At 32.9% G+C, this 26326-nt stretch overlaps 1 protein-coding gene across 8 annotated transcripts in view; it reads right to left on the bottom strand.

The window, feature by feature from the left end:
* The window catches only part of LOC412993 (glutamate receptor ionotropic, kainate 2), a 118532-nt gene that overhangs the window by 43781 nt on the left and 48425 nt on the right, over positions 1–26326 (bottom strand). For all 8 annotated transcript variants that reach the window (XR_003304578.1, XM_026440355.1, XM_006558658.3 and 5 more), the window contains exons 4-8: positions 23545–23796; positions 13947–14122; positions 12709–12762; positions 12464–12628; positions 81–233 (exon numbers count right to left, since the gene is read on the bottom strand). Coding sequence is in view for 7 of the 8 variants with exons in the window: in XM_026440355.1 (XP_026296140.1) it covers positions 81–233; positions 12464–12628; positions 12709–12762; positions 13947–14122; positions 23545–23796 (800 nt within the window). In the remaining variant the exon portion in view is untranslated. The remainder of the gene's footprint in view (positions 1–80; positions 234–12463; positions 12629–12708; positions 12763–13946; positions 14123–23544; positions 23797–26326) is intronic.

The raw sequence follows: 26326 nt of genomic DNA, 5'->3' as shown, positions 1-26326 counted from the left end.
GTACACGATTTAAATACACACGAGAATAATTACACTAGTCACGTCTCTTTACAAAAGCATGCGCAAAAGTAGAAACTCACCGAGTTGATGTAGTTTATGAGGGACAAACCTCCATCCCACGGGTGTTCCATCTCGCAGGAGATGTTGGCAGGCCTGAGCGCGTGCGACTGTTCCAGTGTCCTCAATCCAATGGCGAACACCTGCACGCTGTCGTACATGAGCGCCGGCTCCGCCTGAAAAAGACACGTCTTTTGTTAGTATAGATCAAAGCTTTAAATAACCGCGTTAAATACCTATTCTGAATCGTTCCCTTTTTTTATCGATCCCGAAATTCTTTAAATTGTGCAGCCTGGTTAAAATCATTCACGTAAAAGGGCGAAAAAACTTACTCCAATAATTTTATATTTTTCCTTCAACAGAAGAATTTTTACGCCAATATATTTTTGCAATATGGTAATTGGAATGTGGATAACAAATATTAGAAACAAAATGTTTCAACGATTAACTATCCTTCTTTTTGTAACAAATTTCCAAGAAATTTTTATTCATGCAAAGTTTAATCTTAGCGAAAAAATCTTTGAACATATAAATTAAATTGGAAAAGAAAATCTTCTCATTTGAAATCAAATTATAATATTACTTATTTAAGTAAGTAAAAGAAGATAACGCAAGTCACATTCTATAAATCTGAAAGAGAAAAAAAAAATAAATGAGAAAAGGAATAAAGATAAAACTCGTTCCAAATGCTAATAAAAAAATAAGGGAAATAATTTTGGTCACCCGTTATTTTTCACGATGATAGCAGAGAGAATTTTATAAACGAGGTTGCACGTCTTCCGCTATTATGAAAATAATCCAGACACCCGTCACAAGCGTTGAAAAGAGAGGCAGAAGCATGACATTAGCATGGTGGCGCCAACCTGGAAGCGCGTTTCATATTCATTTCATGCTCTTCGGCGAAAATTAAAAAAGTGTTTGTCGTTTGCACACGAGTAGGATGCCAGTTCTTTTAACTCTTCGTGATTTCATCATTCCCTTCTCGAAAATTTTCGTCCTTTTTTATATTTATATTTTCGTTCTATTACATTAAGACTGTAACAAATTATTCTGTTATAATCGAATCTCAATAAATGTTGTTATACTATCGATTCGTGTAAATATATTCGATGATGTAATTGTTTAAAACAATTGTTAATATTTGTTATAATATCATTTAATTTAATTCAATTTATCTCATAAGAAAAACAAATTGTTACAAATATAACTTGAAATAAATATTAAATAAACAATATTAACTGAATTATTATTCAACTCTTGAATTATTATTCAAGAGTTGACTCTGTTAAATTATCATCATCAAATCAAAATTAGAAACGAGCACGTTCCCTCGTCGTCCATTTTTTTTTATACTAAAGAATAATACACAGTTTCGACAATAATAATCATATTATTAATTCGTGTAAAATTCGAGAGGAATATCAAAATTATTTCACTCAACAATCTAATTATTTTCGCCAGCGTATTTTTGTTTCTGCGCACATACAAAGCCGCAAAAGCTCATTGATCAGATTGCAATTTATTTCTGCTCAAATCGAATTTCCTATTTTTGTTGAAATTTTGTTGCAATTTCATTTGCAAAAATAACCGACCACGAGCTGACAAGTTATTTTCCCGATGAACATATACCGAAAATTGTTTATCCATCTGATATTCGCCACAAAGGATCGAATCAATTTCCTTCCTCCTTTTATTTTATCCTCTTGGACGTGAAATCAATTGGGATTCTCTTTGTTGCTTTATGCGGCTCTAATTCTCGGCGCAAACACACACACACGGTATATGTTTGATTATGACAAACACGAGAGCAAACGAGATCTCTATGCGGTCCTTGGAGAACTTGCCAAGTTTTCCGGAGATAAGGAAACATTCAACTTTTTTTTGACAAGTTTCTCGATTGCTCTTGAAACTTTTAGACAAATTTTCTAAAGATATACAGTTTTCTATATTATCATCACGTTTAAGAAATGTTACTTAATTGGTAGATAATTGATCTCATTTTCCATAAATAATATCGTTCGTGAAAAAACTCAATTGCAATTGAAAAATCAACGGAAATAAAATATTCAAATATAATTATTTTAAACAGATTATAAAGCATTCGTTGATTTAAAATTTGTTCGGAATTTGCATCTTTTTCCTTGTATTATTTTTATTATCGTTCTTCAAAATCTTTTTTTATTTGTTCACTTAAAATGAATCCACAGTGAAATTTTCTATATTTTTAATTTCACCTCATTGCTTATTATCGTTTTAATTATAATTATAATTATATCATCACCAGTAATAAATACATCTTTTTATATTATATTATACATTAATTACGTGATACGATTAATTAATCGGTAATGCGAATTTTAAATCTCATATTTCGATATACACAAGATTAAAATTAATTTCGAAATTATATTTTCGAGTTAAATAAATTTCCAAAACTTTGCGATGACCGAGTGAACGAGCTATTATCAATCTTTCATTCGTCCAATCAATTGAAAACGAATAGAAGAAAATTTCTACGAAATGGAAAATTAATACAGACGAAAAATACTCCGCTTTTCAAAATGATGTTTCGACATCAGCCCATCCCCTAATTAACCGTGCAATGGTGCATTACGAGTTAGTCGAAAGGATATTTCCACGGAGCTAATTTTCGCGCGATTTTTATTGGCCGGCCCTTCATCTCCCGTTAATAAGGGAATCGAGAATCTGGACTCATTGATCCATATACGGTAGCTACGATATCGTTGCTACGATATTTAAACATGGAACGCGATGGGGTGGAACAACGCGCGTTATTCGACGCGAACTAACAGGAAATTCGATGGAAACGCGAGGAATCGCGCAGGGGAGAGTTGTTATCGTGGAAAATAATCAACGTTAACTGCTTTTTGGCCGCGTCGTTGCTTGCATTATCAGTTTCATGGACGAAAATAATAGGGAATTTTCTCAATTTCGGTGGCTTTCCAGTCGAAAGGAGCCTGCAAGAAAATTGGAATAAGCGAATAATTGAGTTTCGAGAGAATGAAATTATAATTTTCATGGTTGAAAAGAACGAATTTTTTGCAATAAAAATAAACAATTCTTTTCTCAGAATGAAAAATAAAATGAATTTGAAATGCAGTAATCTTGTCATGGTCAAGGTTAACCGTCGTTTTTAAAATTAAAAAGAAAAAAAAAATTCAGCGTTCCAAAGAAAGAGAGGAAAGGAAAAATGATAGGAATATACAATCCCAAACAGAATTGAAATTGACAAATATCGGAGGCCCGAGAAAAAAATTTAATAACGGCTCGATCCCACGTGAATAACAAGAAATCGATTTGCAGATACATAGATTGGGATCGAAATTGGGCAAAGAATGGACAGCAATTTCGTTACTACCACTATTGTTAACCATCACCTGCAGCTACATACAGGAAAAGGATTCGTGAAATTTCGTGGTTGAACGGAGTTTACCCATGGCACGATGTGAACGCGAACCCTCGTTATTTCGGCTTAATTGGAGCGTGCTTTTAATTAGTCCAAGTCCAGAACTCGCGACTAACTTACGACATCTTCCTCTTCATCCTGTTACGCGTTCAATGAATTGCTCGATTCTCCTATTCAATTTTGTAATTAATAACAAATTCATATCTGTCCTTAAAAATTATATTTTATTATTAAATGAGAATTGTGAGAATATGCAAATACATTGCATATGTTATATAATTTTCTTCTGTTTATAAAATTGAATATTACATAAATAGATTTAATTACGAAAGTTTTGATTACGATATTGAAAATATTGAAAACTGTGGAAAAAAATTCCAATAATTTATATTATATTATAGAACAGAAAAGCTATTTTTATATACTGTGAATTTTGTATAAACAAATTTACATTATAAAATCATTGATATTTTCCAAAAAATTGTACGTTTCGATATACTTTATTCGAAAAATATTTTTGGATACTTTATTTAAAATAACATTTTCCTCATTCTGATATTAATTGAATAAATCAAGCTTATTTTATTTGAATTAAATAATCTAAAAAATTAAATCGTTGTTTTTTTAAATTAAATTATCGTTTCGAACGAGAGAAAAGGACATTTGAAATATTAAATCAATCGAGGAGAAAGCTGTTGTTAGTCCAGCCAGTTTAATTAATTCAATAATAATTTTCTCAACAGAAATAAGATCGATATTTTCAAGGATTCGACATCGTTAAGCTTTTCTCATTTACAATTTTTTGAACTGGACGATTTTAACTTGCTCTCTTCGTTCATTTTCTCAGGTAGTTTTAAATTCGTGATGATTAAGAATTACTTTCATTCACGTAATTATATCGAATTTATTAGAAAGTGATTCTATTCGAAATTTCAATAAATTTGACGTATTTATCTTTGCGTAGTGCATAAATTGTAGTTATTGCGCTTAATTAATGTAAACTAGCTGTAGTTGCGTTAATCTTGTAGCTCATGTTCAAATTCCGTTGGAAACTACGTGAATTCTCTGATTCCCATTCTGGTTTCATCCTTGTCGAAGGTAGTTTATATAACAATGAAATATGTTCCATTCTAATGGCCATGGATTAGAAATTACATAGAAATAAATTGTATACATTTGTTGCTCTGTTCACAAATATATTTAAAATATATCAATAAGATTGGATCAAATAAAATAAAAAATATTTAAATAAAGATGTTCCCAACTAAATTCCACAATCTAAAATTTATGAAATAAATTATTTCTTTATATATATATGAATTACGAAATATAAATCAACGAATTTATTCCTAAAAAAAAAAAAAGAAAGAGAAACATATTTATATTTCATAAAAATTAAAATAGTAAACATAAAAATGATGTATCTTTTAAATTTGCATTTAAAAAAATATATAAAAATCCATTTAATCTTTTTTACCAACAAATAAAAATCGCATCTACTTTAGCGTCTGCAAACAACAAATTCATCCCTCTCGATCATTTTCACCCTTCATCATTCCTCTTCTCTCATCGTTAATTCATTCGAATTAAGAATCCCGCATTTCATCGCGTCAAATGTTTGCGGCGCAACACCACGCTCGATTTAGCTGTGCCTGTGAATTAGATAGATTGTCAGTTAGTTAACGAGCGTTTGAAATTTCGCGAGTTTCTCGCGAGCATGGAAATTACGATGCGGAGAACTTACGGAAGGAAGTCTTAATCTTCTTTATACCGGAATAATGGTCGTTGAAAATTAATTCGCAGGTTCGTGTCATTTTTCTCAGTCGCGAGACGCGAGGCAATATGTTTTCGAGGGTGTGGATCAGCTTGTTCATTAGCATTTAAAGTGAATCTCGAGAAATTTAAGGACGCTCTCCTTCATACTTGGAGAACTAACGTGGAATTTCTACGATTAATGATTTTATATTGAAAGGAAGAGAAAGAGAAAAAAAAAGAAAAATAGAACAATGGCAAATATTTGCACGGAACAAATAATCGGATCCCAATTAAAGAAATTATTTCCGCTGCATTGTCGTGCATTAATCAATGATTCGGTTTAATTGGAATGCAGTCGTGTGATAAATGCAAACAAGGAAGAATGTAGAATCGAATAAAAAAATAGGTGCGATAGAAGAATCGCGTAGTGAAATTTATGAAAGAGCTGGAAATTTTTTCAAATGATAATTTAGACGAAAAATTTTCTAGTAATAAATAATTTTTTGAAATTGCTTTCTATTTCAATCTTCTCTTTCTCAATTGCTTTCTTTCTAAAAATTCTGCTTGAACTTTGATTCTTCCGCTTCTTTATCCTTATCTTTTTTTTTTCGTTATTTTTAAGAACTCGGGCAAAGATTGCTTCCTTTATTTTTTTTTCCCCCTCGCTTCTACAATACAATAAAACGTAACGTTGGATTGGAAAAGGAAACAAGTCCATGCCAACGTGCATCGTTGCAACGCTGTCCCAGAGGCCACCATCGGACCAAGAATAAAATAATAAAACCCTTCGAGCAAGAGATAGTCTGATTTATGGTGCGAGAGCGAAGGTTATCCCTTTTTTCGAGGAACGGTTTAGGTGATTCACCGTCCTGTTGGAATATGACAGATGAAAAAGAAGAAAAATTCTTGAAAAAATACCTCTTTGCAACGATATTTACTACAATTTTATCCCGCAAAGCAAAATTTCATTCAAATTAATTGGAATAAACGAAGAAGAATCTAAGCATAATTTAAAACGTGATGAACGTTCTCTCTCGTTCTTCTCTATTAGAAGGAATAAATATTTGAATAAATTCCTAGAACAAGTTTTTTTTATAAAATAAAGTTTAGAAAGCAACTAGTTGAGATTCAACTCGTTCGCTGGATACTTCCAATTGGTTACACTTTGATTACAACGAGACCGATACTCTATATAAAAGGAACGAATCAGTATGCAAGCATCGTCCACCATATAACAAGCTTACTCCAGATAAAAGAGAGAGAGAGAGAGAGAGAGAGAGAGAGAGAGAGAGAGAGAGAGAGAGAGAGAGAGAGAGAAAGCACTCACAGATACATACACGGGTACACGAGTTTATTTTTCCACACGAGTCTCACCTGTGCACGTTTCTCAGAGATAGATATATCGGTCTAACAGGTGAACGAGCCTTGTCCCTTGAGCTTTTGGCGCAAAGTGGTCGATGCATTTTCCCTTAAAAAGGCCCTCTTTCGCTCCAACGCCACGAGTTGATTGTGATCAGGCTTTTTTGCGGGACTTTGCACTCGCTAACTTGGCTGGTTAACGATGAGAAATAAAAAGGAAGGAAGGAAGAAAGGAAGCCGTGAGAAGTGGAAGAATGGTGGGTGGAGAGGGAAGGGAGAGGCGTATCGAGGAAGGATAGGAACAATTCCAGCAAGGAGGCAATGGATTTCGCAGTTTGTGGTATTATACCGTTGGGAAGGGTCGAGATGAAAACTGTCCTAGGTAATTTCGGCCTGACAATCTCCCGCTTGAAAATGGGAGAGATCGCAAAGCGACTGTTCGGATGAAGAGACATCTGGGACAACTTACGTGTGAAAGAATTGTTTCTGTGAACTTGCCACAAGATCGATAGATTAGTTGGCTTCCTCTACGACAAGTTCGCCCAACAATGTCCTTATTACATACATTGATCGATAGTGCACCATGACAGAGCTATTCTCTTTGTTTCAGTATGGCTTGCTCTAGTTCATGTTTGGCAAATATCTTTTTCTATCTGTCTGACCATTTATCAATGACTCGGCATGACAATGATTGTTCTATTTTATTCCATCATGATTATTTGATCCTAATTTATCCTCGTCTGATTCATAACTTGTACTACGTTTTTCTCGATTGTGACTGTTCTATCCTATTTATCTCCAATCTGAAACGATTGTTTTTAAAATTTGGTCTAATTGGCTTATTTGTATTAATTGATAGAAAAAGATTGTGAATCGAGAAGATTTATAGCAATTTTCGATTCAATATTTTTAGATGAATAGATTCTTCGAGTTGAATATTTCATTAAGAAAAGAAGATTAACGTAGAATCTTGAAAAATCTTGACACAAGATATCGATTCTTCGAGAAGAATAATTAGTAAGGAGCAAACGAAAGAGATTCGTTTCACTTTTCTCGAAACAGTGGAAAGAGGAATTTTAGCTATTTAACTCGCGACAAGAAGTTCTTCAAATAAGTTCCAGAAGTCGATGAACGAATCATCTTCTTTTTATAATTAAACAGAAATAATTTCGACGAAAATGATCATCTTTCCTGATTAAAATTGCGAATTGATCATCGAAACAGGCACAAGGACCAACCTTGAGGTACGATTTCTTTCTTCATTCGATGTCTTTGTGCGAGGATAATCTCGCTGGAAAGCGAAAAGAAGCCGTATAAGATTAATCACGTGACGGCCGACCGATGCGCTCATTTCACTAATTGAGTAAAGTTAATAATAGCCGATCTGTTTCTTTACCTCTTTTCTATTATAACTTTCTGTTTGTTGCAAAAATGAATTTTTCATTTTTTTCTCTTTAAAATTCTACACAATTGTAGAATTTCTTTAGAATTATGTTAATATTATTTCATATTTCGGCTATTATTGCTTAGGATGAATTTTTATTCAATCAATTTGCTATAATAATTTTGTATAATATAAAAAAAGAAAATAAAAGTGCAATTCTTTTCTTGGAATAAAAATTTCTTCATCGAAAAATTTATTTTCAATGTTAATTCACGCGTATTCTTCAATTTTGAATAATTAAACGAAGCAATTACAAATTGTATTTCGAAAATCAATGAAGATACCATTCCTTTTTTCAATTATGCAAAAAATTTTCGAGGTATGATCGTCAAAATGCGAACCTTTCATATTTGAAATTCCAATACATACGAGTTACGTATTGGAATTTTTGAATTTGCATTTACGCATTTAAAATGAAAATATTGAGAGAATCGCTGGTGTAGCGAGTAAATATTTTTTTTCCATTATTCTTCATACTATACAAAAGCATCTTTATTGAATATGAAAAAATTGTATGCTACGTATATATAATCGAAAATTGAAGAAACATATGGGACATCGAGAATTTAATTTCATATTTTCCGAACGATCGAAAAATCGTGATATTTCGTTTAAATTCGAGAAACGAGAGCAAAGATCACTGTTCATCTTTTCTATTAACAAAGAAAAAAAAACAGGATGGAGATTTTTTTTAAAATGTAAACGGGGATATTTCAATTTGGAACGATCGCGATACGATATAGGATTTTTGCTTTTTATTTTCATTGTCTATTGGCAAGTTGGTATTTTATTTTATTTTTTTTTTTTACGCTTTATGTAAAGTCAAAATTTTTATTCGAAAATTTATAAACATACATGCCATGTAATCTTTATTAAAAAAGTGTGCAGTTTTTCTAATACAAATATACTCGAAAAATTTAATCAACGAATAAGAATTTAATTAATATAATATTTTGCTTGGAAAAAATAAATATGTGAAAATTTGAAAAATATGCTCCCGAATGAATTAAACATGAGCAAATTAATATTCTATATCGTTGTATAAAATTTTGACACACACTCGACACGTTTAAAATGATGTCACTTGAAATATTTAATCTATACAATATAATTTTATAATTGTTTGAAATAATTGTATAAAAAATATTTCAGTTGATTTAAAATGTGCTTTCAAAAAATGTCATTTAAATAAAAAAAAGTATTTTTAAGAAAAACAATACTATTATTACAGACTGTAATATAATATTGATTCGTACTTGAAATTACATTTTGCTTGCATCACGTTAAATCTTATGTTTAGGATGATTATTTTTCACAACTTTATTTCTTTTATTAAATTTAAAAATAAAAGAAAAAAAGATTAAAGAAATCATTAATTGAATTCAAACGAATCAATATTCTACGCAACATATTTTCTATACTTTAAAACAACACTATTCAAACTAACGATTCGAATTAAATTACTTCAACTAGTTACTTTTTAATTTAAATTCAAATAAAATTTTTCCATTATTCAACACGGGTTTGCTCCATGCCGCAAGTTGAACCATCGCAACGTGCATAATTAGAAAAATTTTCTCTTACACAATCATTAAAGAGAATCATAAATCTCCTCGCGATTTATCCCACAATGTTTTCACATCTTTCTGCTTAAGTCTTCGTTCCCCCAATTTTTTTCTTCCTTTAAATTAAGAGTCAAAACCGGAAGCCACATGTTTCTTAGTTTATTAGCTTCCATCATAACTTTGTTTGACGATGATATTTTGGCCATCATGATATTAATTTTTTTGTTGAAATTATCGACGTTGCTTTTTTTCAGTATTAATACAATTCTTATTCTCTTCTTTTTTTATTTTTCTACTTCTCTTCCACTCGACACATTTCTTTGGAATGCAATTGTCGATTCAAACGAGCCATTCGAGTGCACTTTATGCAAGCGTCGATTTTAAAAGAATTAAGTTTCTCGACTTGGTGAGAAATATGGTTTCTTTTGTGAAAAATATTCTTCTGAAAATATTTCTTATTTCTTTCAATGATGTTTAATTCGTTAAATTATTTTACAAACAATTTCGTGTTAATTAATTAAAACTTAATCATTATGCTTATTGTATTTATATACATTCAACACTTGTATTTAAATTATGAGATGCGATGTTTTATCATATTTCGCATTCGATTTTACTATATTAATTCAAAGAAATGCATAGATTATGAGAAGAGACTTGACTAATCCGATCCAAGGTTTTCATTCCCAGAAAAGAAACCTTCTAAGGAAACCCTGGAAATATTGAAACACCTCCAATATTATAAATAAAGTCGCCAGTTTTTATAAGACAAATTAGAAAATTTGTCTAAATAACTTCTCATATATTATTCTATAATAATAGTACAATTTATTTTTCCATTATTTCCATTATTTTATTTTATTTCTTGTTTTTCTTTTGATATTTATTTGATACCCATTTCGTTATTTAATTTCACGAAAAAATTACACGAGAAAATCAATCATCATCTGCGTTTCGTAATTATTAATTGATGAATGCCATATTCGATATTATAAAACAAGATCACATAATTAGATTGTCACGAAATTATTCCACAGTTAAAAACTTATTTATATCATTATCTTCTCCGCGGATTTCGTTTGTATGAAAAAGCAGAGAGGGAAAAAGGAGAAACGAGAGACGTTCCAACCGAGGGAACACGAAAAACGAAGAAAAGGATACGTATTTCCACTCGAGGAATTTAGTTATCTTGACGAAACGTGTCGGATGGAATAATAAAAGAATGCAAAGCAACTGCCCGCCCCCCTCCCTTCCTCTTCCTGTGTATATACTCGCAAGATCTGACAGTCGTTTCCATTTTCTTCTTTAATTATTATTAAAACGAGGAATTTTTGATAATCACGGGATTCCTTTACGAAATTTTTTCTAAAAACTCGAAGAACTCTTGATGATATTTTTTCTGTTTCTTATTAATCGAAGATCTTCGTACATTTCGATTATTTCCAAATAATCGATAATGAGAACTATGTGGATCTTGCAAGATGTTATAAAAATTTTTTTTGTTATATTACGACGAGTAACAAAGTACAATTTATCGATTTACTTCATTGTATCAAAATCTGTCTCTTGCAACAAGATCCTCGATTCTGAAACAAAATTTCGAAACGTTAATTCTAACAAATATTAAAATTTCTTATTGTCCATCTACCTGTTTCTCTCGACGTGGAAAAATTCGGACGCATTTTTACACGAGTTGACGTTTAACCGATGCGACGCCGCTAATCTGAATGCAAATCGAGAAAAAGTAGGAAACGGTAATAGAGGCACGCGTGTCGTAAACAGGAGGATCGTCCCCTAAATTCCGCGAAATTTGATCAACGTGGCCGGTTTAATCCCGGCTATATTCATAACTCTTCATCAACCGTTAACGAACCCGATTCGCTCGTAGAACACCGCCTTCCAATTATTTAACTCGCGTTACCAGGCACTGGATTTCCCCCATTGTTATCATTATTTTGCATTCCAACGAGTTGACACGTGTTCCACACTTTCAACCATTGACGATCGATAAAAGTATCACAACACGGGGGAGGGAAAATGCCAATTTTTTTCGCGTTCACATCGTCGAAAAGTTTCCCTTCTGTTTGTTTGTTAACAGGCTGCAAATTGCGCGTGACAATTTTTCATTTTAATCGCGGGAATCGCGATTTTACGCGGAAAATTATATCGCACGTCCGTCTCTTACGAATACTGTACGCGTAATATTAATCCGGTTACCCTTCTGTTTATAGTTCTGTTTATAGTATAACTACGCTACTCGAAGGTTTATATATATGATTATGTATGTGTACATGTTACGAAGTAAAATATAATTTCTTATTATCGAATCACTGTGTTTTCGGGATAATATCGTGTGCTTTTTTATATCTTTTTTAATAAAACACTATTTCTACTTTATTATACCTCGAATGAAATGAATGATTCTGCAATATTAAAATAATTAAAATCAAACTTGTTCTTTATATATATACAAAGAAAAGTTTTTTTTAAATAATAATATGAATAATTAATAACTCGTTGATTTAATGTAAAATATGGTCTTATAAAAAAGTAACCTCTGTAATTTTCATAAATATAGACGAATTTATATTCCGTCTATTATTTGTTCATTGCTTTTATAATTCTTGCAACAATTTTTTCAGAAGTCATCCAACAGTCAGTGAACAATCGTGACTGTAGACACATCCATTTAACCGTGCAAACCTATACTCTACGTATATAAAAATCGATCGCGCGCGAATATATATCGGAAGAAGTGCAATAACAGATCGCGCAAACATCAAGCGAGGATCTCTCTACATCTCCCTCCACAGAGAGAAGAAGAGATTCTCGATGACACGGAAATTTTTTACCCACCTGTATAACTCTCGATTTGTTGAGAATCGTATTCCCGGACGGCTGATATCGCTCCATGTCCCTCAGGATACCCCGCACACCGACGTCCTCCGCGTCGACCAGACGGAAGGCAGTGATATTGACGAAATTGTACTTGAAGTCCTCGAGGTCGAACGTCTCGATATCCTGGAACACAGAGATGGATCGCGTTTTCGAGACGCGTGGATCCGCGTTCCATCCACTTCCCCTGGCCCGAGTGTACTTACGAAAGTTGTGAAGAGATAGTGGTACTTGTAGTCGTTCATTTGCAGTTGCAGTATCTGAAAGCAGGCAGACATTTGGAGAGAGATTATTTTCATCGGAATAATTCGGAATTCATTCGATTTTTCTTTTTTTCGTCATGCCATGTTCAATTTTTTCGAACGAAATTATCAAAAATATTAATAGATGGAATATTAGCGAGTGAAAAAAATATATATATATATGTGTAAATTGTATTGTAAAATACAATTCTTTAAAATATCGAGTTACTAACACGAGATTTTGGATAGTAATATAGATACCGAGTCTGTCAATCGCACTGACACGTGATCTACGAAACTTCAAATAAATCAAACTACAAAATATATCTGATGCTTTTGTCACGTTGACAACGGAGTACTAAAAAAAAATAAATAAATAAAAAATAAGATAGTGGAAATTTCGAGATTCATTCGATGAGAATATATTTATATATTTTCGTGAAAATTTTAAATCGTAAAAAAATCTGCAATAAATAAAATGCAAAGTAATATTATATGGTAATATAAAAATATAGATATTAATTGACAAAAATATGACAAATACAATCTTGAATCTCTCCGTAGCAATTAAGTATTAATGACTGAAGTCATCGAAGTTTGCATCAATTTATCGGCAAACGCGATCTCTAATAAATATTTCCTCCCTGATAAAGCGAGTAAAAGAGAATAGTGAAACTTTAACTAAGCGAAATTTTACATAACATTTAAACTGTAGGTAAACTCGAAATATTTCGAACGACACGAACGAAATGAGTTAAAAAATTAATTCATTAAATATTATTTAAGTAATTATACTTGCAAAATAGTTTTTAAATTTGTTTTAAAATTTATTATGAATTTTACAAAAACTCTTGCTACGTCAATCTGTGAATTCCTATTAATCGGAATCGAAAAATCATAGCTGGAGGAATTAAATGGTTATCTGAACGTGTTTGTCTCCCAACAGATCTACATTAATGAAGCTCTGTACTGTATTTAAAACGTCGAGAGGGAGGGAGAGAGAGAGAAAGAGAGAGATAAGGGAATGATAGTTGCGTTACAAGATTTAAGAGGAGAAATAAAAGGAACGATCTGTTCCACGATCTATATTGGATAAAAGCAAACACAGAGAAAGTAGGGAATATCTGGCAGATATTTACATGGGAGACGAGTTGGGATTATCGAAGCCAAACGGGAAATCGATACATCGAATATGTATTTACCATTCGTAGAAAATGATGCATATGCTCTGGCCTCGTATCCACGATGAGATTCCGTATTTCCTTGCTTTTCATCTCGGATAGAACTTGCCTGTAGGAATCTGGATCTGCCTGCCTGAGGTTAACCTCCATCTCCTGAGATTTCGGCGACCTGACCAGTTCTCGCAGCTTCACCAATCCTGAAATTAACGAAATCACGTGTCATTTCGATTGGGAGATTAATCAATTTGAAACTACGCGACAATTTTATTACGTACAATTAATTTTAAATAACATTGAATAATTAGATAATGGAAAATATTAAATAGAAGATTAGATTGCAAATATCAAATGAAAAATAAAAGCAAATTACATGAATCAATGAAAATTTATATTTATATTATATCGTTTTTTTTTTATAATTCAGATTTTCAAGAAGGATTGTTAAATTAATATAAATCTACATTTATTATCTATATAACGAATAATTTTCACAATAAAATAAATTTGACTTTACATCTATTTTTATTCTCAATAAATTTTCGATATTCAAATAACCCAATTGCAAGAATAGACGTACATCGAATTATGAAGAAAATAGATCATACTTGTGCGATCCCTATAAAAAAAAAATTATTTTTATATGATTAAATCCAATTTCCTTAAAATTCCTATTTTTATTCGAGTAACCCAATTGCAAAAATAACCACGTACCACATCTCGATTCAACTTTCCAAGTTTCGATAATAAAAAAAGAAATATACACACATCCTGGCTGACCTGGCCAACGGTTCAAGAATAATCGAGCATACTCCGAAATAGTTTCTTCTTAGATATTATTAGGCTGGCCGTTTAATGGGACGGAAACCCGTGAATCGCGTCGACCGATGAAATCAATACTTGCCACCGCCTAAGTAATCAAGGTATCATCTCGACTTGCGGGTCTTCCCCGAGGTTCGAGTTCGTTCCCTCTCAAGTTTCCACTCGGAACTTGGACTCTCCGGGACTCTCTGTTTCATGGGCTAACGTTGTCGATCATTCACTTGGGTCGATCGAAACTCAACCAACTTTCACCAATTCCCTCGATCATTTCGAAACTTTTAATTATTCATCTCCGTGGACCGATTTATTAACCGACGCATAATATCGTAATATCGACGATCGTCGACGATAAATCCTACGAGTTTTTTTTCTTTTTATTATACAATTATATATTTTATTATTATTCTATTTTAATCGAACGAATGATTTATTGATTATAAATAAATTCAAATTAATTATCCAGTTTTAAAGTATGAATGATAAAATTGTTACGAGGAATAAATATTTTTTATCTGTGTGTATGACATGTGTATATATATATTTTTGGCATTGTTGCGACAAATAGTCGTTGTGAAAATGGAAAATAAATTTTTTCCAAAAATTGTTTCGTACAATTTTTTGAAACAATACAATAAAGTACATAATTTTACTATGACGAAATCTATTATCAAACTTCACATTGAATTATCTAATATTTAATATCCTTTCGTTCGATGATGCAATTTTCGACATGCGTTCCATCTTTATCATTCTAAAATTATTTCGCAATAATTATGATTTAGCATTTTATCGTTAGAATCAAATGGTACGAGTGATTTGTCGAGGCAAGTAGAACGAATAGATTTCCCACGCGAACAGGCCAGATTTTCCTGGTGCAGACTCGTTAATTAACGTGGACAAATCCGTAGACAGGTTGACTAATCCCTCGGCAAGAAACGGAATTTAATTGTCGTTGGTGTAACAGGCAAACTCCGTTCGTCGAATTTGTAAGCATTGAGTTTCGTTTTCGGGAGAGGATGGAAGCTGTTTGCTTGTCCATCGTTAAGAAAGATGCATTATCAACTCGTTCAAGTATCAACGATTATGAAAGCAGAGTATTTCTTCCAATAATTTAATTATAACATTTTTTTTTTTACTAGTAGTTTGACAATTTTTCTTTTCCTTCTTTTTTTTTCATTGAATAAAATATTTCATTTATTATTTACAATTATACCTGAAAATATAAATCATCTGTGTATTTATCATTTGAATTATGAAGCTTGATTTTTTAGTTCATTCTTATCTATCGATAATTTTGGAAATGAGACCTTTCTTTTCTCTGCCTCCTTTGTAGTCAATGGATAATTTTATGTTCAATAATAAAGATAAACACAGTAACTTATAAATAATTTGAAAAATAAACTATAATATAAATTCATTTATCTATATTGTTATATTCTATATGTTGAATATAATTTTATTACTCTAAATAAGACGAGGGATGGAACAATTAATCATTTCTTTCCATCAAATCTACGAGGATTTAGGATAACTCGAATCGATGTTACAAATGATCCAAGTTCACGAGAGTGAAATAATCCTGGACGAAAGGAGAAAGTTAAATGAACCGGCAAGATTTTGTCATTTAGAATTCAATACGAGTAACATCTGTCCTCGATCCGTTTTCAAAGTTCTACATTTGAGATTTAAAAGATTCTGAATATCTGGCAGTGACGATAACAACATAAATCATTTTGCAAGAATCATTTAATTTTAAAATTCTTCGAGATTCATATTTTTCAAATTTATGATATACAAAGCTAAGATATTTCCTAAGTTAAATGAATTTCCAAGTTTTTAACATTATAAAAACATTTCATATAAATGAATCATGTACCACATGTATTGCTTATCCAGCTCTTAGTTATATTATTTATTGCTTCCAATCAACGATAATATTGCGAAGACAAATATTCATCGATACATATTCCAATTAGAATTAAAGCATTATTTTGAACAAAATAAAAAAAAAGGACTGATCAATTTATTCTTTCCTTTTCTTTTCAAAAAAAAAAAAAAAGAAGGAGGGAAAAAAAACGAATGAAAAAGAGATATCCCTCATAAATCTTCGCCTGATACTAAGTAAAATCAACAGACAACCAACTGTTCCAACTGATTCGAGCGGATAAAAAGTACTCGGGGAAGAAAAAGGAGAGAGGCGTTTCGTGATAGCGGATGATTTCTCGAGGGACGTTGAAGACACGAAACAAATTATTATATCGGCATTTACTTACTCTAATGACAAGCGCTTACGATCGTGCCTCGAATGCCGATAACCGTTGTCGAGTGAAATATTGAGCGAGGAAGGGAGTCATTCATTTTTCCCTCGATAGAGAGAACGCGTCTGGTATGCGAGAGAAATTGAATTGTTCTCATCTTTCGAGTTTACCTTATATTATCAGAGAAACAGGCAAGATCGATGACGATGATAAATTGCAACTGATATTGTGGTTATTAGATAGTAACGCGATGATACGATGCTTTCACCAGATCATTTCGAACACGTCGAATGATCACGTATTATTTCAAACGGTTAATTCTTATTGTAGATTTCTTCTTCCTTATAATTTATGCATTATATTTTTTGTTCTCACAACAATTAATATATGACAATGATTCGACGTGAAATTGTGAATTTTATCGTAGTATCAATAAGGAAATTCGATTATAAGGATGATCCAGGATTACACGGATCATAAATGATTAAGTCGTTAAAATATTCCATCATAGGATCGAACTTAATAATACGTATCTTTTAACCACGCATTAAATTTGACACCAGTCAGATTAAACATGCTGATAAAGCTGATATAAGACTGATATTCACCCCTTTCCCAAAGGGGTTTTCCCGGATAACAAGGGCGCGATCCTTCGTTATATTGTGACAACGACTGGTTGGGATATCTCAGTCACGAGACACCTTAATCTCGATGCTTGACAAAGGTGGTATTAAACACGCCACACAATCTTGCTCAGTTATAAATCCGTGAAATCATCCCTTCACAAACCCGTTTCCTGTCCCCCTTATCTCCGTTTCCTTGCTCCATCGATTCCTTTCAAACAATGTTCCCTTCTTCTTTCTCTTCTCCCCCTTTTTTATCTAATCTTCGTACTTTTATTCTTTCTTTCTGATTCGCTTCCAAATTTCTTTCTCACGTATCAGATCTTATTTTCTCAAAAACAAGAGAACTTGAAATATAAAATAAATCGATTAATTTATGCTATAGCAATATCTATCCAATTTAAAAACTTAACCACCCTGTCCACTACCTTGTACCAATAATAAAATAATTTTTAAACTTCACCTCTTAATTAATTTAATTTTAATTTTACCAAAATTCCAAAAGATATATACATATATGTAAAAATATACGCAACGTACATACCATTATTCCACATTTTATCTTCTTCTTTTCCAGAGATGCATCCATGCATTGTATTTCTTCGAATATCTCGTACAGAGAGTATCAACTGGCACGCTTACCCTCAGGAGGGAAGGAAAGAAGAGACAACGTCACTCGTCTCGTCCATCACCATGATTTAGATACCAACGCAACGTGGCAGACTGGATACATATTCCCCTCCCCCCGTGGACGAATCTTGCACCCGAGAGAGGAGGCGGGCAACGTTGCTCGCCCCTTTTTCCGCGATGTACCGGGAATCCTCAACGCGGGTTGCCAATATCGCGGGTGGGTCTGCCTGTGACGCAAGCAAGTTTCGAAACCGATTCGCGTCCTCCGTGACGGGAATAACCTCGTGCGATGGAACGGAGTTTTTGAAAGCGTTGCTGTATTCCATAATACGGGAAACGGTGGTAATCCGTCAAAAATCCGAATGCAAACACTCGAATAAGGTTTTTCAATGGATTTTTAGCGGTGATTCGAATCGTCGAGATATCGAGAATGGCATTGTATATTTTGGGTGGGAATGGAGAGGGGGAGGGTGTTTCTTTGCTTCGCGGTTTAAAATGCGACGCTGCATTCTCTCCATTGTCCAGGACATTGGAGCGCCAATCGGGGAGGATCGGAAGAAAGGATTGATAATGGATAGAATGATGGAAATGTTGCTGTGCTTTTGTTATTTTTTACGAATTATTTTCGTGATTCTTCTTCCATCAATCATTTCTTATCAATAAGATAATCAGATTGATTTAGTAATAATTTGAAATTGTTACATTTATTTTTTGGTTGTTATCTCATTATTATCTCATTATAGATTGAACGATTCAATTGTTGTTAATAAAATAAATGGTTGAAGAAAATCACAATTTTTAAGTTTGAAATATTAGTTGTTTGAGAAAATTTGAAAAAGAGTGAAGTATTTTCATAATGGGATTTGAAGCCTGAGAAAAGAGGGAAATTTTAAAATTCCATATTCTTCCACGCAGCTTTGCCAGTTTCTATTGAAAAAGAATGCTTTACTATATAACTCTGCTTTTCTCTGTAATTTTTTTTAAATTTTACGTGCGTTACTTTTTTAAATTTACTTACTCGGCTAGCTATGTATAGTTATAATTACGGCTACTTTTATACACATTATACCAGAGATTTTATTGAAATTAAATCCCACACGTGTTGAAGAGTGAAAAATACAATACAATTAAATTTTAATCGATTTTAATATAATTTTTAATTCATCAAATGATATCCTGTATTCAAAATTCTCATGTAGACATTCCTCTTAAAATTATATTCTTGAAATCTCTGTTAGATGTTTCAAATTCTATCTCAAAATCGACCAATATCATATTTCATATCATGAATTTAATGAAATGATCCTCCATTCGTTTCATTTTCATCGAATAAACCCAAGATCCAAGAGTCTCATCGTTGAAAAGGGGAGAAACTTTTTGCCATTCCCATCATAAGTTGGTTTCGTGACAACATCATTTGAATTAAACGCAGATTCTTCGTCGAACTTGGAAATTTGCGTACGAAGAATGTCGTCTGGAAGGGATGCGCGAGGCAGTTATATAACTTTCGAAAATTCTATCCTCACGCGTAGAATTTTAATGAGTTTGGAAATAAGCGAGGGGATAGGAAAATTCTAACGCGGTTCTTTAATAAAGCGCGTGAGATCAAAGACGGGAAATTAACACGCGCGTTAAACAGTGCACCACCTCGAGGAATTTCTCACAATGAATATCGCTTCCGGAACCCGATGGAAGATGCCGGTTGCAGGGGTGAGTAACAAGCGTTAACGCTGACGACACGAAATAACGAAGGACGGGGTCTCTTCTTAAAACGTTATTAGAAACGTTGGAAATTTTGTTGCCAAGTAAAAATGTTTTCCAAATTCGTGAATTTTCGTGATAATTTTTGAATTTATGTATTTAACATGGAGAGAGAGTATTAGAAGTGCATACATTCGAGCGTATACTTCGTCGTATTTTAATCCAAGTCCAATCGTTAAATCATGCATGGTTCATCGGCAGTTTCAAGTTGAAACCTGTCTCCGTGAAAAGGGATTAAAGTTCGTCGGCAGGGAATCGTCAGAGAATCATACGGATCCTTGGACAAGGGTAAGTCGGTGGCTTTGAACATGGATTGAAGACGTTTCGACAAGGGGGCAAGGATTCGTTACTTTCTGTGGGCAACGTTGACACGAATTGAAAATGGAAGGAACACGGAAATTCTGGGGCTCGGATAAATCTCTGTTGGAAATCAGTTTGGGAACGGATAGGGGATGGTTGGTCTCGGTGACGGATGTGGCGCAAAGGGGGTGGATTGGGTTGGGTGTTCTAATCGGCTTGCACGTATAACTTTCGCGCAAATAGATAAGCTCGTTGGTTTAGACGTTGGTTGAGCTCGAAACGTGTTTTCATCGGTTATTTGGTTAAGTTTGTTCAAATCTCTTCGAGCTTTCGAAAAGAAAGTATCCATAGCGTTTGTGAAACTTTCCACGTATTGGCACGTGTCTTAATTTAGAACTTTTTTTCTTTTTTTTTCCATCGAATCGCTTGAAGGATGAGTTTCTAATTTGACAAACTGGAAATTTAATTCATTATTATTTTGTAAAACGGATATATTTGCATGTTTATAATTCGAAAATGGAAGACAAAATATATTACTTTTTTAGTTATTGATAATTAAAAATTGATTAAAATATATAATCATTTATCCTAAATTTATTAAACACTATTAAAATTAGCAAAACTTTAAACCGCTGTAATTCCGAAGATAATGACTTCCGGTCAACGGGTGAACGATCGTTAGAAGCGCAGATTCTTCCTCTTTAAAATGCTCTTTCATTTATCCCAATTCGACTTCTGGTTCTCGAGATATCGTCGTGTAAAGAGAAAGGTAATTTTTAATCATTTACCTAAAACATGGTAAAACTCTATTAAAATTAGCAAAACTTTGAATCGCTCTAATTCCGAAGATAATGACTTCCGGTCAACGGGTGAACGATCGTTAGAAGCGTGGAATCTTCCTCTTTAAAATGCTCTTTCATTTATCCCAATTCGACTTCCGGTTCTCGAGATATCGTCGTGTAAAGAGAAGGGTAATTTTTAATCATTTACCTAAAACATGGTTAAACTCTATTAAAATTAGCAAAACTTTGAACCGCTCTAATTCCGAAGATAATGACTTCCGGTCAACGGGTGAACGATCGTTAGAAGCGCGGAAGCTTCCTCTTTAAAATGCTCTTTCATTTATCCCGATCCGACTTCCGGTTCTCGAGATATCGTCGTGTAAAGAGAAGGGTAATTTTTAATCGTTTAATATCTCTTTCCTTGTCGCTTACTCGGATCTCTCGCTCGCACTTCGTGTCACTGACCTATACTAAGCTCCAGATAAGTGGCAGACGTAATTCCTGGAAGGACGTAGTACGCGTTTCCAGGAAAAAAATGTAGGTCAGGGATCCATTCATAACTTCCGCACTGTGTAAATGCTATGGACACTTTAAATCCTTATATCTCGGCAACCAATTGAGATATCGAGATAAATCAAAAAGGGATTTCAATGGTATAATTTTCTCTATTTTCTGAGTACATTTTAATGATATTATATGAGATATTTGAACACGTTTTTGTTGCATAAAAATCTGCAATCCAATTATTTATATCAGTATCACTTTATTTTATCATATTATTTCATTTATAAATATCTATATCCCTTTCAATACAATCAATTTATGAGAGGAATAAAAAATATATTTATAATTATACATAATTAATTTTCTTTCTGTTATTAATTAAAAATAATAAAATGCTTTAGTTTCTGATTTTATTAATTGTTGTTCCAAACAGAAACGTTCCACTTCTTCTCTATTCGATTAAATTTGCACAAATCTCATCGAGTCTTTGAAATTATTTGAAAAATTTTCTACATTCAAATTACATTAAATATTTAATATCCGAGAATGTATTAAATGTGTGTGAATTAAATTAAACGTGATAATATATATTTATTCTAAATTCAGATCATTCGTTTTGTGGAGCGTGTACGTGTCTGCCACATTTATAATTCGAAATAGGCTACTGGATGCCTGTCTGACAACGAATATGCCATTTACCTTTCGGTGACAACGAAATCCTCGATCTAGCTCGGGGAAGAGCCACGCTCATTGCGCACGAAATGGTGGCGACGCACGTACTGTAACAATCTGTCACGGGAATATTACAGCACGAGCGTTCGGTCGATACTCATAGCGGTTAAATTTACGCATCCCTATTGTAGCTCAGCTTGAACCTGGACTAAGAGCCGTTTAAAGCTAATATGACGTACTTTTCGTGTAAAATAAAACCTTTTTTCGAAATTTATTTCGACTCGTGCTTTTATCGCAAATGTAACTCTCAAAAGTATTCTATGCTTTGATGGAAATATTCTCCGATCTTTCTTGATATTTCTAAAAAATTAAATCAATGTTAGACTTATCAGCTCGTTAAGCTAAATAATCTTTTAAAGCTTGAGTTACTAAAGATTCGAGGGAGAAAAAAAGAAAAATTGGATTTGAAAATCTTTTTCAAGCTTTAACACAAAGATTAAATATTTACTCGATTTACCGCGCAACAAAGTGGATCATCATTCCTTTGACATTTCCAAGAATTGGAATTGAGAAACTTAGAAAATGTCAATAAGTATTCCGCCTTTATTGCCTTATAGATCGAAATGGAACCATGCCACGATTGCGCGCACGTGCATCTTACACAATTCCATCCAACCCCTTACATTATTCATCGTCCAAGATCGAGGGTACCAAAGAATAGTGTGCAATTACTTGAAAACGCCGGAAGGAATCCTGGTTTAAAATCGCCATTTCGCGAATTAATTAAACGAAATTCGCTTAATTAAACGTTTTCTTCGCCAACGTTTTCTAATTACGAATGAATTTCGTTATCTCGGTTTTTCACAAGGATGTTTATTAATCGACGTTATTCCATTTGCCGGGATCTTAATTGTTGCTAATTGAGAGGTTTCTTCTTCAGCAGCAATTGTTAAGCAAATTAATAATCCAACCGGGATTATCGGTGAAATTAATGCTTCCCTTGTTTCGAATATCTACGACTCTTATAATCCTCCGTTTTAAATTAGAATTCCTCTTTAATTTAATCGCTGAGATCGAATTAATATTATCGTCTCGCAAAATAGATAGAAGAAATAAATTAAAAATTATTTCATACAAATAATAGTTTGTAGAAAAAAAAACTCAAGCCTGTTTATGATCAAGTGAAGAACTACACGTTAAAAAACCTAAAAATAATTCCATCTTTCGAAAGAGTACAATGAGAATAATTAAAAATGAAAGAAATACTCACCATAATCGTCCTCGTAGATAATGGCGACCTTGGTCCAGTTGAGAAACTCCATGATATCCTGATAAGCGGCGTTGAGCAAACTTTGTGCGGGATAGAGGTTGATGCTGAACTCTTTCGCCTCCGTGTCCAGGTCCAGCCTGGCTTCCAAATGTGGAATATCCAGTGCGTCGCAGATGCTGTGGATGTGTTGCCCCAGAATGGGATCCGATGGCCCGAATACCGCCTGCACGCCGTATTTGACCTGTTGACACGCTGCAATCAACATTCATTATTACACTGTCTTATCATATTAATAAAAAAAAATATGTTGTAAAATAAGGATAAAATACATTGAATTACTTTCCAATGAAAACCGTGGAAAATGATAAATAATCAATCATTAATATAATTAATGACTTGTATTGTACAAATGATTTATATTGCATATACACTTTATAAATTTTTTAAAATTATTATTCTTATTCATCGTATATTCTTGAAATTTTTCTTTCTCAAAATAAAAATCGTCAATAAATAAACCATCGTATGAAAATTTCCCAAACATCCTTCTACCTGTTTTAGAGTTGAAATAAAATAAATGGATAATGGATGGATATTTCTTAATCGATTGCTCCGTTCGATTGAAAACTCGAAAATCAGTTTGACCATCTGTCAGTAATTTCCAGGCCACATTCGACGAACCATTAAACAGTGAAACTTGTTAGGTGAGCAGCTCTCATTAAGATCATGGGCACGTAGATGAGCGAAGAGCGACGTTAATGTGGCGTTAACGACTCGCTAAGCTGAACGCATGATCGTGGTATTCGTTTATGGCTGTTGAAAATTGTTCCATGGACAGTAGGAATGTCGATTATTATCGATAATGACGATATTCGATCTCTCTCGTTTATATATCGATACCAGGACATATATTAATTTTTCTTTTTCTTTTTTCTTTTTTTCAAGAATGGAAGAACGATTAGAAAATAAAAATGAAATTTTATTTCATTTCTGCAATGTTGGATTGACGTAACGTTTGGTCCAACAGTTTTATATTCTCCATTTGAGGTGATATAACGATATAATACATTTCATAAAATCTAGAACAAAAATAATTTTCTATTAATAGTAATAATATTTGAACGCTTCTAAGAACGCAGTATCCTCTGCTCAAACACTTTGCTAACTAAATACTGTAACTTATCTTGGATTACACCGGTATAATCCAACAGTCTCGTTAATATCAAATTAACTGAATCTGGCTCGTGAGATCCAGGTGTTCGTAAAATCATTCTCGGCCCGGTCTTTGGTGCACGATGCACAAAGCACGCATAGGATGACCAAATGGGGTAATTTGCTTGTTATCCACCCTCGTGATTCCGAGGTTTTGTTACAATTCGGGTATTATTGAAACTCTAACTTAACCAGTTACGATTGTACCTTTCAAACCTCGAACGAACCTGTCTTTATGTATCCGAATTAATGCATAATTACACGATGGGAAGTGAATGATCCGTTAGAAGATACGATTTAATGATATTCTATGGATATCTTCGAACTCTACGGTTTCAAAAGGTATAATACGATTGTTTGGAGAATTTAATTCTGTCAAAATTGATCGATCAATTTACGAGAATCCATTTAAAATCAATCATTGGAAATGTGAGAAATTAATTTATTGAATGCAATTTAATACGGATAGAGAGATAATGAAGAAAATTAATTTTAAACGGATAAGATACAAAGTTGAATCTATTTTAATCCAACTTAATCTTTCGATATTCAAACATATTTATTTCACGTATTCCAAAAAAGTGTCAAACTTATCGCAAAATCTTTCGAAAAAAATTTGAGTAACATTAATAAACAAAGGTGATGAACTCTGATTAAAAATATCTCGAAAGAGATATGTTTAAGAAATAAACGTGAAGAACGATCCTCCCGACGAAACGTTCGAAACAATTCGCGTAATATTTAGACGTCTGACTATAAGGAGGCTTATCTACTTACGATAGTAGTAGAGTAGTTCGATATGGCGCGCCTTGGTAATAAATCGAACCGGTATCTGTCATCGTTTTCCTGCTTGGCGACGCATTATCTCGTGGAATGCCTCGTCGAGGATGTTTGTTCGCAACCCATGATTACGCTATAAAAATTACGACAACGATAGTTGGGATTTATGAAGCTCTCTCCCCTCTCGTATCCCTCGATTATGTAGGGAGGAAAAGATCGGCGGGTACGGAAGCTAAGGGATAATGAATTCTCTACAGACGGGATAATGGTGTTTCGGTGGTTCATTATCGGCTCACATTTGCTATCGTGCTCATTATATTCGAATTACGCTATTATTATTTTTCCCTTTTTTTGTTTCCTAATCGAACTTTATCGTTTCAACGTAGAGTTTAAATGAAACTGTAATATATATAACTGTATGTACAAAGTGTTTTATTTAAATCGATTTACTTAAATAATATGACAGGAAACTGATGATGCATTGAGATATATTTCGAATAAAAATTGAAGGGATACACCATTTGATGAGAGGATATATGAAAATTAAAGAAACGATTAATAATTATTTAGGAATTATTTTAAATATTCCATCAATAATATTAAAATATAATATCTATATCTAGTGGATTCTAGTGGATTAATATTATTCAATGCCATCAATAGTTTCCAAGATACTCAGATAAATCTCTCTGTGTCTACCATTTCGCTCCACGATTTACACTCCAACGAGTGTATTAATGCAACACTTTACGAGTTGTTAATGCAACAGTTGGAACAATTATATCAAGAT

Source organism: Apis mellifera, linkage group LG4, assembly GCF_003254395.2.
Source record: "Apis mellifera strain DH4 linkage group LG4, Amel_HAv3.1, whole genome shotgun sequence".
Classification (NCBI taxonomy): domain Eukaryota; kingdom Metazoa; phylum Arthropoda; class Insecta; order Hymenoptera; family Apidae; genus Apis; species Apis mellifera.
Note: the sequence above shows the minus strand (reverse complement) of the source record. Positions and strands in the feature narration are given on the sequence as shown.